Source organism: Melozone crissalis, unplaced genomic scaffold (assembly GCF_028551555.1).
Source record: "Melozone crissalis strain CALT ecotype California unplaced genomic scaffold, PUWL_Pcris_2 ptg000002l_1, whole genome shotgun sequence".
NCBI lineage: Eukaryota > Metazoa > Chordata > Aves > Passeriformes > Passerellidae > Melozone > Melozone crissalis.
This window is the reverse complement of record NW_026535780.1, coordinates 21,374,993-21,392,994: the sequence shown is the minus strand read 5'-3', so window position 1 is coordinate 21,392,994 and position 18,002 is coordinate 21,374,993. Positions and strand designations below refer to the sequence as shown.

The 18,002-nt window shown below is 37.4% G+C and overlaps 1 protein-coding gene across 1 annotated transcript in view; it reads right to left on the bottom strand.

Annotated features, from left to right (window-relative positions):
• Window positions 1-18,002, bottom strand: part of CPQ (carboxypeptidase Q) — a 146,707-nt gene that overhangs the window by 76,953 nt on the left and 51,752 nt on the right. Inside the window, exon 4 of the mRNA XM_054292136.1 lies at window positions 16,786-16,993. Within this exon, the coding sequence (XP_054148111.1) occupies window positions 16,786-16,993 (208 nt within the window). The remainder of the gene's footprint in view (window positions 1-16,785; window positions 16,994-18,002) is intronic.

Below are 18,002 nucleotides of genomic sequence, written 5' to 3'. Positions count from 1 at the left end.
GGAGGCAGTCTAAACAGATACGGCTGTTTGGTTTCTGTGCCGGAACTGCTGAACACAGAAGTAAACTGTGTGAACTATGAACCCTGTTTGCTCGCTCCAAGTACCACCAAAAGCACAGCTCATGATAAAGTCTGCTTTCTACTGACAAAAACATGCTCAAAAACCCCTTTAAACAACAAGCCTGTATAAATGTTAAGTATTCGGTACATACAAAAGAGCTTAGCTGGGATGGCTGAAAGCCTAGAGAAAACCTGATGAGCAGAAAGGACACGAACTAAGTTAGGAAAATCAAACACAGAATGCCTCATGTTCTGCCTGGAAAATATGGCAGAACTGATATTCTAGCCTAGGAACACCTAGTAAGAATCTTGAATCACTTGACCTACACCCTGGTCAGAGAAACTTTACACTTTAATTCAGGAAGGAAAACTAAATAAGGATCAAAATATGCTTTAAAACCAGTGTGATATTCCAGGTGTAAGACTGCCATGTTGCTCCCTCAGCATCTGCCTCAGTTTTCCCAACTTCATGGAGATACTCTCAATACCATGGACTTCTAGGAAATAGAACTGGGGCAGACTGGATGTAACTACAGTGGTGCAACTGGGTTGAGCAGCTCCACTCGGCTTCACTCTCCCCACTGCTCAGCTTCACAGGGTGCAGGTTACACTTCATTAAGTTGATCATACAGACTTGCTGTCACAGCACAACAGGGTAGGCAGGACCATACTACAACCATTCCAATATTAAAACTCCATTGAAAAAGAAAGAAGGGGATGTTTTTCTCCAGCACAATCACTTGTGGCATCTTAATAAATACAGTGCTCCACAATGTTTGAATTCTATATGATATCCCAAGTGTCCTCCTTCTAACCACCAGAAAATTATTTACTCCATTAAAAAGGGTGCATTAGTTAGTCAAGTACTAAAAGCACTGTTGCAAATATTAAATTTCTCTGTAAAAACCTTATTTTGTTGTTGCATGATTTTTTACTTATTTAGACAAAGCTAAAGTGATTCACTCCAAGATACTAAACCAGTCATTCACTAATCATTCCATCTAGTCTAGGAATTGCTGAAGAAAATGCACTAAATAAAAGTAACAAACTCTTTTATCCTTGAGCAATTTTCCTTGGATAGACAGCAATCCATTTACAGTACGTTGAAGTTAGCTAATGAAAGGATTATTACAATTTCTTTTATCTTCAGAAGAGTTATGGTTTCTGAGAGCAGCATCACTGGGAAGCTCTTTCACATACACTTTCAAACAAGACAATAAATCAAATTTACCAAATCTACTTTCAGTTACAGGATTTCCATTCTTGTAAGACACAGCAAAAAGCTGAAAACAGTGTCACATGTTTCAAAAGACATGTCTATACAGTTAAATACTGAGATTATGATCAATTAATGCAGAATTATGCTGAAAAGTACACTGCATGGGTTACCACTGAGACAGCAAATGGAGCAAAAATATGCCCTAAGAAAGAGCAAGTGAACCTGCTGGATTTGGTCATTGCACTTTATCCTTCACACAGCTTCTTGAATAAATAGCTGTATAAGCATTAATCAAAATGGAGATCCTAGATATCATTTCAGATATTATATATAGTTTTAAAAAAAATGTCTACTAAGAAACTCAAATGGATTACAATTCCAAGGAAAAGTGAGTTGCTCTTACGTTATTGTTTTGTAAGTATGTGCTCTGGTCCATTCCCAGCTCTGACAACATTCACTAAATATCTTCCTGATTAGATTGCCAAGAACAATGTTACTCCATACCCAAGTATGTCAGATAGATATTATTTGTGCACTGTCACACCCAGAAACAAAGCATCTTACACAGCATAAATTTCTTCCAAAATTTTCCAAGTCTTCTAGGAATAAGCAGGTTTTAGTGGATAAAAATATTCATATTGCAGTACAGAACATTTATTTCCAGCCAAAGATTTTTGCCAAAGTATGCAAGTCAGGCTGTACAACAAAACTTACAGCAAAAAAGGAGGATTCAGCATATGTTACTTTTTAAAAAAATAGAAATAAATTTAGAAGACATTTTCCTTGGTATCTAAGATCCCCTTCATGATCGTACCAACACATTCCCATGAATGTAAAAATAGAAATCTCTGAGTCCTCCTTTTCCTGAGACTAAGTAAAGAAATAACTTCATTCACTCATATGACTGATTGGTTGGGACAAGAATGATACCAGCAGAAGGGAAAGTTAAAATCCTAATAAATGGATATAAGGTCAGATTATTTTTTTTTTCCTTGGGAGAATCCACTTCATCAACTACATTAATTTCTTCTGGTAGTTGTCTCCTACTGGCACACAATCTGATTGTAGAGATTTGACCAGTAAATTTAAAAATGGACAGTGGAGTCATGTAGAGCATTAAAGCAGTAATATCAGATCTTGACTCTGTTCAGCAGAAATCTACTGAAGTCAGCAGTACACTGAGATGGGAGCTTAGCACACAGACTGCTCCTATTTGGTATTTGCTGAATCTTTGAAAAGCTGTTTAACTTCCAGCAAAAGAAAGAGAGAAAGAAAAAAAAAAATATACAGATCAGCATGAGTCATGGATCTGGCCTACTTTATCTTTGAGCAAACTAAGCTTAAGCCAGTGTTTACTAGCATCATGAATATTTGGGCATCTGCAAGGACTACGAAATCCAAGAGAATCCCCAGGCAAAGGAATTACTTCATCCAAGAGCACAACTTGCATTCTTGGACTGGGAACTTGGGTATCTCTTTCTTGACAGGTCCTGTGTGTGAGCCCTTGCAGGGAGGGCTGCTCTGGTCTGTTTCCCACCATGGACATTCACTCCTCAACACAAGGAAGTTCAAATGCCAGACTACACCCCAGTGGAGTTGTGATGGGTTGACACAGTAGTCATATACTGTTTGTCCTAAAATCTATTTCAAGCAGACAGAACTATGCATGGGAATGTCTTCTAAAAAGTTTTGTTTATTTTTTTTCTGGAGAAACAGTGTTTACAATTGGACATGGTGCTGTACCTCTACAGCAGAGAAAGTGAGGCCAAAGAGGGTTGCCTTCCTCTGGAACAAAAGGTCAGTGAATGCCTTATTTCCTGAGCAATTTATTTCTACAGGCTTGGATCAACTTTTAGAAGTAACATCTCCTACAACAGCTTTGTCAGAAGGTGGCCCTGACAAAGGGCAAGAAAAGAATACCTACTGACTGTAACGCTTTCATTCTGTGTTTTTAGGTAGCATAGGCCCATAAAATTCAAGAACAGTAAAGAAGGATCATTACCTTAAATATAACAAAAAAAAAAATTACCAATATAAGGTACATATCTTCAGCAGAAGACAGAATTACCGGGTTTGTGGGTTTCTCAGCATGTCTTTTTGTCCCACTAGAACTCTCCTCTGTCAAGTTCACTTTCATCTATCTGTTCTTCATTTGTGAACTGATCTCATCTAACCACCAGATAAATGCAATCTTGGCCCTATTACAGCTGAAATCCATGGAGGAAGAAAGAAAATGTAGACTTGTCTCATTGTCATGTTGTTGGTGCCTGAGTTTCTGTTCTCTTAACAGCTCATCCCAGAATTCTCTGAGGTTGCTGAAAAGTAGGAAGAGAGAACTGAACAACAGGAGTTTCATCACCACTCATGGGGACTGCTGGAGGAAGGACTAGAAGCATTTTGACAGAGAAGTGGGGAAGCCATGAATGTTGTTCTCTTTTTAACCATTAACTTTGAAACACAGGCATCTTATCTTCGGACCTGGACACTGACCATGCCAACTCCAGAAGGCTAAATTCCACCAAACAAGCTTACAGCAGCCTTTGGGTAGTACCTCTGAGGTTTTCTTTGTGAATTAGAGCTTCAGACAGAACAGTATTTAGCACAGTCGGTTTCTTTGGAGTTACTTTAATGCATAAATACCCAAAAGCAGAAACTTTTTTCTTAATACTTCATTCCCCCATTTCCTTTCAAGGCATAAATTGGAAATGGGTAGGAGAAGCAATTCTTTGTAGGTTACCTTGAACTTGGAGAGCAGTTACTTAACATTTGTAATCAAAATAAATGTGCCTCACTCAAAATGCTAGCACGGTATAGATTACATCAAGTGGCCAACTGAAGGCAAAAAATCTCTTCAGCAACACCCAGTGAAAGCACCCAAGCTCCAGCTGCCTTTCCCCAGGACCCAGCCTTGCAAAGTCAGCACTCTCTAGGCCAAACCAGCTGGGGGGGTTGGGGAAGACACATTGACCACACATGCAGGCACTCAGCAGAGGAACAGCAGAGCAGGCACACAGTTAAAGCATCACAAAAATAAATAAGAATGACAGCAAGAAACACAATGGGTATCTCAGCACACCTCTTCATTCAAAAATCTGCTCCTGGCCCACAAAATGACCCCATTCATGGCTGAGCTGAGCCAAAGCACCACAAGGGTCACAGGCTCGTGACCTGCACAACACTTCCTTCCTCTTCCCAAAACTGCAGCCTGCCCACCAGCTGACTCATTTGGTCGACCACCAATAAGGTTTCCATCATTTGGTACTCTGTAGGGCACAGTGTGAGAATCTGGCTGTAGCACACAGCTAAACAATTCCTGCATTTAATTTCAAACAAATGGGAGAAGGACGACAGACAATCCACACCACTTCAAAAAGGGACTGCAGTAAGCCAGATGGTGAGGATTACATCTTGGGGATGGCTGCTGGTTTATGATGACAGGATGTGAGGCAAAGAGAGGTAGAAATCTGGCACCCCACCAATGCAGTGCAGTGCAATATCTGCTATGTAGGAAGTGTTTCAGCGGTAAAGGTTGCAACTCCCAGGCCAAGACTGAAGCAGGAGATCACATCATGATATCTTGAATTCACATTTGCTTCAGATTTGCAAATTTGTGATAGTTGAATTACCTACAAAGTGGTTTCATTATTCACAATTAAATATTTTGTGTCATTTATTATGCATGTGAAAAAAATGATGTAGAATTATTTCATTCTTTTGTTCACAGTTTAAGTCAATTTTGCTATTTATGCTACCATTTCTTCTTTTTTTCTATTCAAAAAGCATTAAAACAAGGAGTGAAAAGATCCTTTTTCCAAGGTTCAAAAAAATTGTGATAAACATTTTATATATATCACATTTTAAAATATTGATCTTCTGTATGGATACACACATTCAATCAATTCCAATTTTAACTGCAGAACAAAATCATTAAGCATGCATGTTTGTTAAACCTGTGGCAGAAATAATTTTATTTTCTTCTAGAGGCAAAGGTTTAATTAAACTTGAGACACTGGAGAGAAAATGAAGAGAGTTCTGAAAAAATGGCAGTTCTTCACTGGACTGTCTATAGAACTTTAGATAAATGGAGGTTTCTTAATTACTAATTCAGTAGGTCAGTCAGTTTTAGAGCAATTTCACATTATGCTAATTGTTTCAGAAAAATAACTTCTGTGAATTATCATCCAACAAAGTTTCTATCTGCACTTGGTTCATCAACGAAAAAGGAAACAAAGATGCCTTTTATTCTACATCACAAGAGATGGATGGTTTGAGTTACATGATGGAAAAAACACAACATTATCAGAGTCAACACAGTCATATCCCAAGTCAGTGCTGCATCCATAAAGCAACATGCTGTATTATTGGACACAGTGCAGATAATCCTTTGATCTCTGGTTCTGCTTGTTTCAACAGCCCAGTTTTAAATTGGTATTAGCAATTATGATTCACATTACAATCAAATATGTGGTTTCAGATAAGGGAAGAGAAAAAAAAAATTAGTTCTCTGCCTCAAAGATTCAACAATAGATTATAAAGTGCTCAAAGAAGCAAAATGAAGTTATTGAAACCATGCTAGTATCTTTTTGTACCACCCTGAGAGAAGAAATCCTTATCTATTCCTAAAAAATATACATTTAAATGCAAATGCAATTATAGACAAAGAAGATCTGTTCAAACCACTAAAACTGTTTTTATAGCAATTTATACAGTTTCTATGCCGCTAGATTTTAACAGCTAAAATTACTGCAAGCTAGCTGCTCATTCTTCATCATTTTAGTGGCTTTCAGAGATCATCTTAATTAAACGCCTTAAAAGTTCCTCAGTTAAGCAGGGGAAGGTTTGGTTGGAATTTTCTTTTTGTTTTACCTTTAAACATATACAGCCTTCCCAATTAAAGAAAAGCTTCTTATTAGAAACCAAAGATGAGTGGTCTCTGTGCTTTTCAACACAAACTTAGACTCCTTTATCCTTTACCAACATTGAATTTAATAGCAAATGATTTAATTTGACAGACATGCAAATTCTGTATTTTCCTAACTATGTATTACTGTCTGGATCTAAAATAACTAAGATTTTTGCTTTGTGACGTTGCAGAATCCTATGCTGAAAGGTCACTAAAAGATTTTTAAATGGGCTACATATATCATTAGAAAACAAAGCCATCTCTTTCATGCAGAGACTTTTGAAAAAAACAGCATTAACTACAGCATGCCCGACCAGATGCTCTCTTAGGAACTTAGGCACCCATGAAAGATTGTCAAGATGCCTCCACTTGTCCCTGTACAAACATGTTCTTCAAGTGTCACTCTTCAATTCTCCAAGTTGTGAATGCATCTAAAATATGCTTTCTTACAGGGCAGGGCAGACCTTCCAAGGAAAAGCTGGATATAATCTCATTGTACAATTTGTGCCATGCCTGCTACGTTGTAAGTACTTTAGAACTGCTTTCAGTGAATAGGGCCAAGGTATGAGGCACCTTGCCAGGGGCACATGGTACATTATATTTCTGCTTCCTAAAGATAAACAGATCCCATTTCATGCTGATGAGTATGAGTGATTCCTATGAATTTGCCAGGACTATTCTGAATTGCTGTTTTCTTCTTCAGAGTACTTAGTACTTTCATGTTTCTGACCCTGGCAACACCTGTAATCACATTCCCTCACCATGGTCCAGTCACTACCAGATTCCGAAGGTCACAATGAAGTGTGACTGTGAACTTAGCTCAAATTGTTCTTAATTCACTGAAAACCTTGTTAGAGATTAAAGAAAATTGAAGTAATTTGAGTCCTAACCATTGCTGGCTTGGAGCATTCTGAAAGCATTCTCAAGCATTCTGAAAGGCTTGCTGGGGATTTTGAAGGAGCAACAAGGGCTGTTATGTTGATCCCTAGCAGGACATTGTGTGCATAACAAAGTCCAGAGACAAAAGAATAGAAAGTTTTTGTACTTTCATATAATCTAGAATATTATCTTTACTAATTTTGTTGAAATTTAACCAGTCTATCAAAGACATCTTATTTATATTTCTTTATACTTAGTTGTATCGCTTTCCTGAAACTAATAATTTAAATTAGTCCAGGCAATTTTAACTTAAACAGCCAAATTAATCAATGAAAAAGTAAATGTATCGTACTTAGTGTAAGGGTGCAATCCAATTATTTTCTTGAATTTATTTGAAGGCTGGAAAGTCTAATTAGCGAGAAAGAACAGCAGACTTGGGCTTGCTATAAATAGGGTTATTAACTGTATCCTATTTATATGCACAGCTGCAGTCTTCCAGGAGGACCTGCAGAACCACTTGCAGAACATGTTTAGAGACGGTCAAACAAAGTATCATCTGAATGTTAATTCCAGCTAAGTGAACATATCCCTGAAGCACTGTGACATATAAACTAAGGTCAGTGGACTTCAGGCAGAAGTGGAGAATATAAACCCAAGAGGTCAGGTTCACAATGCCAAGAAACAAAGTCATACAAGCAGAACAGACCACAAGCTGTATTATCTGCTTGTAAGATAAGACAGAAAGAAACATTCTTGACAACAGTTAAAGATACTGTTTCTCCTTTCCTTCACAAAGAATAATGTGACCTCAAGTCCCCTTCCCGATTATTTGAAAGGTGAAAGAAGAAGATGGAGGACATCACATTTCAGACCTGAGTAATCTTCTCTTAGCAAGAAGCTGGATGATTGACACTTCACATTTGGAATGGTAGAATATGCTCTACTCTTCTGAGCAGCGTGCCACAGAAGGCAGTGTCCTAAAACTATCTTATGTATACATGTACACATATCTTACAGCAAAAAATTTCTTTAAATTTTATTTCACTAAATACCTTCTCACACAAGCAGCATATTAAACTTGGCACACAAAGAGGATGAGAAGAATCTTTGTCCAGCTGACATCACTGAAAGTAAAAACGAAGCACAATGATCATAAGGCCAGGTACACAATTAAAAAAATAAAGCCCAGAATTACAGAAGTAGCGTGACAACATTAATATAATTCTCCAGAATAAAATATTTAAAATACACAGATAATTCTATCTCTATTTCCTTATATGCACTCTAGGGGAAAAAAAAAAGCCCACTGATGTGGTGCAATTTCTAACACAATATAGTTTTCAGACTATTTAATCTTACATCATGATATTATTCCATTTACCCTCTACATGTTAATATCTGATTGAATGAGTTGGAACACAGGGGGGTTTTTTTCTGAATAATTTATACCAGAAAACTGTAAACTGTTTTTGAGACTAATATTTCACAATTATGGTTGTGAATTCAAACACTGAGAAAGAATTCAGATCTCAAGGAATTATGTAACTACCAGAAGAATATGCATTTTAGTGTATTTTTGTTCAAATATGTAAATTAGTCTATGGGACAAATGGCAAATGTGAAAAGCCAATGCAGACTGTGAGGAACATGTTTTTCAGTATGTCTAAAGAAACAAATCTACAAAACCTGTAGTACAGAATACATTTTCAGTTAAAGACCCTGTAACATCCTTTTATCCTTTGCGACTTCAGTAAAAAATAATGGGATCTCAGTTCTAACCACATAAATCAGTTTATATTTGTGACAAATACTATTGAAAGGAGACAATAGGATTTTTGTCCAAAGTTCCATTTACCTGTTACAATGAATTAGAATTATATTTGTGCACAATGAAATTCTAGATAACTTACATATTATATCATGACATATTGGTATAAGTACTGACAACAATTGAGAAACTTTATGAACAAAACTCATTCTTTGATTTAAGATCTATGCCTGCCAGACTCACGAGATCTTTAACATTTTAATAACAAGTATTTTGGACAGATTTTACTGGTATTATGTGTTTTACAGGGTATTTTGCTTTGCCAAACCGTACCAAATATGTTTGTACCATCGCAACTACATTTACAACAAAGCTAGAGTAGCCAAGTTCAAGACCTTTAAGGTCTCAGAAGCCTGGGGGCCTTCTTCTAGACCAAAGTATAAACTACATGACAATAGCAAAAGAATTGTAAAGAATTTTTTAAAGCTTTTAAAAAGAAAAAGAACAAATGATAGTAATATTTTTATAATGTACTTTGTTAGTAAACCAAGGTTTTGAGAACAATTCCATCCAATGTGGTCTATTAAAGACCACACCAACTGTATCAGCTTATTGTTTACACCACTCCTCCCCACTCCCAGATCCCACAAAGCAGCAATGGGAGGCCTAAAACCCTACAAGTCTACCCACAATTCAGGAGCTGGTTCCATGTTTCACCAGTTCTGTCTGTCCACCAAAACTATGACTAGTGCTACATACTCCACTACATCCTTGAGTAACCATCTCAGTTGCTGCAATCACACAGTTCTCAAAGTAACAACTCTGCTGTCAGTATCTCAATGCAATTAGCGGGCCAAGTTCTTTCCCCCTTGCACCTCAGTCCCAACCTGACCATTTTTCATTTCACTTCTTTTAGTATTTCTCCATCCATTCCATCAACAATGTTAGCTCTGTCCACTAGGTAAAAATCTCACAGTCAGATCTTCCACCTTGGTCCTGCATGTGGGAATGTCTGAATCTGTGTTGAAGAGCCCTCAGTATCCAGCCCACATACTCTTAGACAAGCAGTTTTCCATTTAACTTGCATGGAAAATATGTACTTTTTTAACATGACATTCATGAAAAGACAAGGTCTTGGTAGTCCTCCTTCTGTTGTACAAGGTTAAGCATATAGTCTGCAGCTAACAAATACAAACATACAAGTACAGGTATTTGAAAACCCCTGTAGAGAACAGTTACTTTGAGACTAACCCTTAACACTTGGCACTAGTCTTTCTGGCACCTACTTATCCATAATGAAAAGAAAAATATTGTTTCTTTTCTCCTTCCTCCTCAGTATTGTGGTGTTTCTTACTTCACACCTCAGGCAAGTTTTACATCTGCCAAATGCAGGACTACCCTTTAGACATTCTTGCATATCAGAATGCAAGAAAGACACAGAAGATATTTTAGAATATCTTTTTTTAGAATATATTTTAGAAGATAACTTTTACAATGTGAAGGAAAAGAGCTTTCACAACCATTTGTAAATCCTATGTGTATTTGTAAATTATTACTGAAATAAAATCCCACAGTAATTCTTTAAACTGCTGTGTGGCAGTAGACAAAAAAGAACAGTTGGAAAGAAAAAATATTATAGCCTATCTGTTTACACTCACACCATCAAAAGGACTACAAAACTGCATGCTCTGATTAATTTGCTGACCAACAGAACAAGCACTTTAAATGTTACTTTTTAATTTCTAGTGTCAGAATTTAGTTGGTTACAGTTTAGGATGTAAAGGATTTAAAACACAACCAAACACTCTGAAGAGTAGTGCCCAGAGCAAAGGTCCAGCAAGTAGCTTTGGGCAGAAACCAGTCTAGATTCAAATAAAGGAAGGAGCTGGGGTGGGCAGCCAGCTGTCATGTACAGGTGATATCTATGGCCACGCTCCGGTGGAAGGCAGGAAGCTCACTTAGACTTACATCAGGAGAATAAAAATAGAACATATATATTGACCCCAGTGAGGAAGGCCACCTACACGTCCTCATCCCTTGTCACTGTCACCCTGGTGCTGCAGTGACCCAGGACACTGCCAACTGTACGCCACTGAGTTGAGACTCTAAGAAGGTGCTGGTCCTTGTGGAGCAGGCATTGGTGGTCACTAAAGCTAATACATTCTTCCTTCATATTTCAATGGTTTATGTGCAGTGACAGCAACTGTGCCTCAGCTGGCAAGAGGACAACCCTTTCCAAGAGTTGCTAGTTTGCTCAGACCTAGTGGAGCACATCCCTTAGCCCTCTTCTGGTATCACCAAGCTGGGACACAGAGCAGCTTCGGGTGCCTTCAGGATCAGCAGAGACTGCTACCACCCTGACCATCCCCCCAACTCTCACCTGCCCACATATGGACATGGTCTGGTTATTTGGAAAACACATGAACCTCATAAAGGTCACAATACACTGGTGACCCTTCAAGAGTTCCTTCCAGGAAAATTGTATCAGGAAAATAATTTTTGAAAATATCGAAGTTGTTTTGAATCTTTCTTCCACATATAAACATTCACTTGCTCCACCAATATTTCAGACACCCAGCTCTAAGTAGTACAATGTTTTTCAACTGTTGCCACTAAACAACATCAACCCCGTATGTACAAATGAAATTTAAGTTGTAGCTATTGCACACCAGATACTGAAGTTTCTAAAAACATGATTACATTAGGGTGCAATGGCCATTTAATCAGGAGGGGAACTACTGCCAAGTTTTCCCTAGCAGAATTAAATGCTTTCAGTCAGCTCTTGGGTTTTAAATAGGCGATTCAGGTTTTAGAATATTTGCCATGCTTTACACCACAAAATCCAGCATGCCCTTTAGTCTTAAAATCTGACAGGCCTTCTGGTAGTTAAAATAACTAAATAAACAAACAAAGAAAGAAATAAAATAATCATGTTACAACGAAAAATTTCCTCCATATCAGTCTCATATTAATTTGACTGTTCTTATCATGACAAGACCCCTGTTTTAGAACAAATGACAGCAATATTGCCACTCTCACAAGGCACAGGATAAAAGACAGGCTCCAATTAATAGTACGAAAGCCCATTATTAATAAAACAAACACACCCAGAGGTACTACTTATTTCAGCAAATATCAACAAAATTACTTCAAAGAAAATACATTTCCCAACATTGCCAATGTTCTTTCTTTACCCTTTCTCTTGTTTCTTTTTTACCATTTCTTTTTCTAATTCTCTTGCCCACCAGTTCACTGTCATGAAGTAATGGGCAGGCACTCTCAAAACTTTCAAAACCAAATCTCCATAATATTCTTCTAATTCTTTCAAATTCACTTAAATTGTAGCAGCAACAGGGATCAGCTTACAGTCACAGGAGAAAGGTTCACAGAATTGTATTTAGAAACCATTCAACTTTTTGGAATGAATAGCAAAACAATCCACATGGAGAAAATGTGATAATGGAGCCATAATATGATGGCATCAGGCTCTTAAAATATTTCTCCTCAAAGCTCTATTGTATGCATGATTTACTTTGAGCATAGGGATATCTGGAAGCCACATCAAAGACCTAATGGATAGACATTTTGTTAACATATGTAGAACTGATGCCAGGCCATAAAACAACACTGCACTGAGTATTACACATCTTCAGACAAGTCTGGTTGTTTTTGTTGATTTTTTTTCTTGAGGTTGGGGTGGATTCTTGGTCTACAAATTATTTCTTCCATTATGTGCATGAATGCCTAACAGGCTCAGAAGAGAACAATTTTTATGTTCTCTTGTTCCCTGGATCTTTGCCCAGCATCACAAAATCTGAGACAGGGCTGATCTTTGAAACTGGGAAGGGAAGAAGAATGAAAAAATAAATAAGCATCTATATCCTTTGCAGAACAGGTTCTGTTACATCAATCACAGACTGGTAAAGAACCTCACAATCCATGCTACCATGTTAGCATCTCTGTTTCTCAGGTCATCCCTAGGACTGCTAGTTTCAAAGTGCTGATCAAACTTCGCTCAAAGCTACAGTGCATTCTTCAATGGCCTTTCATGTTCTTGGTGTTCAAAATGGAGACAATTTTCAAATTGCACAAACTGCAGATATGGCATTCCATAAAACCAGGAGGCAAAAAGCTTCGTAGAGTAAATTCCTGGAACAGCTCTCCAGGATTCTGAAAAGGCCACTTATAAGCTCCTCTGTTTCTGCTCTAAAGTATTTATCCTGGATCACAGAATAATGAGCAGCAAATGTATGTACTTTGTAGGGCACTTAGGAAACAGTTTTTTCATCACTTAGTAACTGTAAGATAAGTAAAACAGCGCTGCACACCAAGAAACACAGAGTATGAAAAGACACTGAAAGTCAAGATTGCAGAAGAGTTATAACTTTATCCATTTTGATACCTTTTCAGTTAATCACATATTTTGTGGTTCCATGTTTGGCACATTAGGTACATTGAAGCCAGATTAACAACAAACAGCTGCTATTTATAGCATTTCCCCAGAGACGGGAATGGTTGCTGCTGTGCTTTAAGACCAATCATGTTACATCTGTATTAAAATGAGAAGACAAACATGTTTTACTGCCAACTCTGCCAGAATTTCAAATGAAAACCACATTAGTTAACTTGTGGATTTCTCAGTCAGTCAGTCTCCAGTGTCAGCTTACATAGTTTAAATAAAACATCTCACCAGCACACAATACAGCACAAAAGGATGCTAGCAGCATGGGCCTAGGTGCAAAAGAATTCTCAAATACTCCTCCAAGATAAAAGTCAGGAATGGACTGCAAATTCTCTAACCCACAATGGCCTGGACCTCAGCAGGTTCTGCTACCACACCTTTATCATTTCACAAACTCTTTGGCTCAGTTGTCAGCAGTCATACCAGCTGAAATATGTTAAGTCCCACAACCCACAGGTTTTCTACTCTCACTGCTGTCCTAAACACCGTGAGAACAGGATCCCAAGCTCAGAAAGGTTGCCAGGACATCAAGTCATAGCATGTTTGGTCCCACTGTTCCCTATTTGTTTATATGAAGAAAAGGTGAATCTTGAATTCATTATCTTATAGGCACAGGCTCATCTCCTTTAGGCATCTACAGTTTAATCAGGCCTCAGCAGGCACTAATCAAGGACCTCAACTCCCCTGAGGATGGTGGATGTCTCTGCTCTGACCACGCATGATCACACCCGCTCTGACACAGGAAGAGTCTTGTCTGGGGTGAAAAGTTCTTTCCTAACTTAGAGGGAATAATACAATTATAAACAGAACAGAGACATTGGTGAGACACTGAACTTTATTGACAGAATTACAAAATCCATTTCCTTTTTCTGTTCAGAGGCTTTCTACACCATCTGAAAACTTAGTCCTGCAAAGTTGCAGCTTGCAGTAGATTTCACCATACATTTTTGCTAGCTGGAACAATTGCTTACTGCCTACTGACCAGTCAAACAGAAAGGAAAAAGCAGGAAGGAAACCTGAAGTATCAGTGGGTTAATCTTTCAAAAGTATTTGCACATTGGGTACAAAGATGCCTCAAAAGGACACAGGACATGTGTGCTCATGTCACATCATCACCCCTGAAGATGAATGTACCCCTGAGAGCTTGATGCCTCACAAAGCATTAGTCACACTTCTTTTACTGCTTTAGGTTACTTGGAAATGCAAATGTGTTGAAGTTAAGCATAGGTACCTAAAACAAGGTTTGCAACTCAAACAATTCAGAGTATCCATTTTGATAATTTCAACATTTCTTGTGGCAGGAATGACTTTCAGAAAGCTAAGTCCAAAATACAGGAAAATTTTAGGAAATATATCAAAAATATGTCAACTTCTATTTTTCTGGTTTCCTTAATATTTTTCTAGTTTTACCCCCTAATCCCCAATTGCTATTTGCAAGAATCCACATAAAGCACTTGGAAAACTGATTAAAAGGAGAAACAGAACTGGATATGCTGCAAAAGTGGTCAAATTAAAAAAAAAACAAAAAAAAAACAAAAAACCAAAAAAACCCAAAAAAACAAACTCCAAAAAACCCCAAAAGCAAAACAAAAAAGAACCCCCCAAAAAACTGTAAAGAGGTATGGAAAGAAAGAATTTTATCCTTTAATGTATTTTAATAATCATAAATATTGTTTGTAGCATAAACTTGTCAGACACATTATTTCAGTTCATAGCGATTATTTTTAATAAATATGTTAAAATCTCATTGAAGGAGTCAATTCATTATTTATAAATCAAGCAGTATATTTAATTCTGGTCAATATATAGATGAACACATGTATACCTAAATGTGTAGTTATAACTTGAGCTGAATCACTTTTCACCAGACTTCACACACTTTCTTCAGTGTCCTATAGCAACCCACATTTTCAACTACGTTTCAGGGGTTTAAGTCATAATTTGCTGCAATACCTGTGACCAGCTATGCTTCAGAGGTTTTTACCTAATTTTAAACTGTTTTGCTTTAGACCTTTGTAAGAGCAATATCACCCACTGTTAATTTCTCACCCAGAGTTCAGAGATCCAGATTTCGGTTTGTTTCAATTCAAAACTTAAACTGAAATTCTGGCCAGTGGAAATGGCACCTTTTTGTTCCCCTGGATTTGTACTGCATTTTGAAACACTTTGGCATAGAGGGCATTGTACGAGTTTGGATCTGCCATGTATTTTATTGCCTAAATAGCGAGATGGTTCCCATTTTTACCAGAGTAACGCAATGGAATGAGCATGGTGAAGGACCCATTAAGGCTCCAACAGGAAAAAAACTAGTACTAAAAAACCTAAACATTCACTAGTTTTATTTTTCTGTTTCTTGGTTACATTTTCAAAGTGTGTCCATTACCACTCCCATTATCATCAGCAGGGGGCTTGTAAATAAGCCTTTACCCAATGCTTAAGAAAAATGAGCTTGTCAGTAGACGTAGTGGAGAGATCCCAATCCACTTCAATACTTAAAGAAACAGAGCAGGACAGCAAAGAGAAAATCAAGTCCAGGCAAGCACCTTATCTTTGAAGTCTACATTTGAACAATTCATAACCTGAATTGAAATGCCAAATTTTGAAATATACCAAACATAATTCAGGAAAGATAGCAAATTAACTGGTTAGAAATATTGTTTAAAATGCAGATGACATAAAATTAAATTAAATGAACCTTAATTAGAAAGTTGGAACATTTAACTTGGTAAATACGTGTTTCATGAAGCTGGACAAACAGGTGATCTTATGTAAACCAATCAACCATCAGGGTAGTTACTCTTTCCCTGCCCAGTGACCAAGCTGCTGAAATTGAACACTCATGCTAACATTGAGAATCTCTGACACCACAAGCCAGAGCTACCGAACTGTCATCTCAGAAAAGATAAAATCTCTTAAATATATAAAATCTCTTGCCTGGTTTAAAGGTCCGTGATAGTCATTCTTCTTCTGCATTGAAGCCATAAAAGTACAGTGTTTACCAAAGCATTGTGGCTCAGTACTCTAGCAGCAATTTCTAGTGCTGCTGTAATTGAGGTTTCATCAACATTTTCACAATAAAACATACTGCCAGAAAAGTAATTCCCTGTTGTAAGCTGACACAGAAGACATTGTACCAGGCACAAATCCTTCAGCACCAAGAGTCTGGTTTGTATGATTTTTAGCTAAGAAGTTGGAAGAAAAGAGAAAGCAAGAAGAAAAGTCTTACAAATGGAAGACAACAATGTAGAATTATGAAATGTTCAAACAGAATTTGTGGTGCAGACGGTTTATTCCAACCATATATACTTGCTAAACATAGCCAGGAAACCTGTTACTGGTAAAAGACTGAAAAGCTAAAATGTCTAAAATATAGAAGAGAATGTGAATAAAAATTACTTGTTTTAGGGATTTCTCCAAAAGGGCCGGTTTGGGTTTTGATTGTTTCTTCCACATTTTTAAAGAAAAAATGAGGGGGTTTTGTATATTTTCACCCACCTGCTCTCGGTACTTGCTTCCAACTATCTCTGCCACAGTGTTAAAGGACAGAGAGTCTGGATAAGTCTTAGCTCCCATCCTCAGGTGCACAACAATCCTAGTGCCACGGAGAGACATTCGTGACATCATTTCAGCATCTTCCACAGTGATGCAAGCAGTGGGAATTTGGGGTACATCAGGCTGGTAACTCTGCTCCCCAGTATGTGGACTGTTAAAAAAAACAACAAAACATAATGTTAACAACTTTGCTCTGTAATTTTTTTAGCATTACTGTAGAATTATAAAAAAGAATGACCATCATGACCATCCCTGCCATACTCTCAAAAGAGATATAGCTACAATTCTTAATAAAACTTTTGACAAAATACATCAAATGTTTTAACACTAATCAGAATATCTGACTGTTACTATCAAATATATCTAGAATTCTATTCATTGTCAGCTCTGTTTAGGTCATTGCCACACTTTGATATCACACTCCATTCACTGCTTTACCAGAAAGAAAAGCAATGAAAAGTCTAAATGAACAGGTTACCATAAGTGCATTTTTTTTTTTACTGTGGCAAGTAATGAAATTAAAATTCACTATTAAATTTTAATGCTATTTTCCAAATAACAGAATTTAGAATAACAGAATAGCAGAACAGATGAGGTTGGCAGGAACCTCTGAAGATCATCTGGACCAACCTCCGCACTTGAGCAGGCCACCCAAAACCAGCTGCCCAGAACCACACACAATGCATGAAAATCTTCACCAGTGAGCCTTCTCACAGCAGCAGATACACTTTTTATACACTTAAACAAGCAATAAAAAATTTAAATTGGGTTGTTTTTAAGTCTTCTAAACCGGAAAAAACCCCCTTATTTAATTCCTGGAGGAGATATGTAAAGGAGGAAAGGAGAAACCTACTTTGTAAGGTTATAGATTAAGTAAAATGGGAGAGATTATTCAATGATATTTATTGAGAAGAATAATCCCTTCTCAACAATAGCAAGTCATATTGCAATCAATAACATAATCTGCAGAGTAGACATGTATAAACATTTATTTCACAAGGAAATACTAAAAATGAGTTAAACCGAGGTCTTACAGGAGCTTCCTCAGAGTATAGACAGACCAGTCTATTAAGTGACAACAGTTGAGGAAATTATTGCTCCTGGTTGTTTACAGCTGAACCTCAATCAAAGGCCAGTGTCTCTTCCCATCAGCTTTGCAG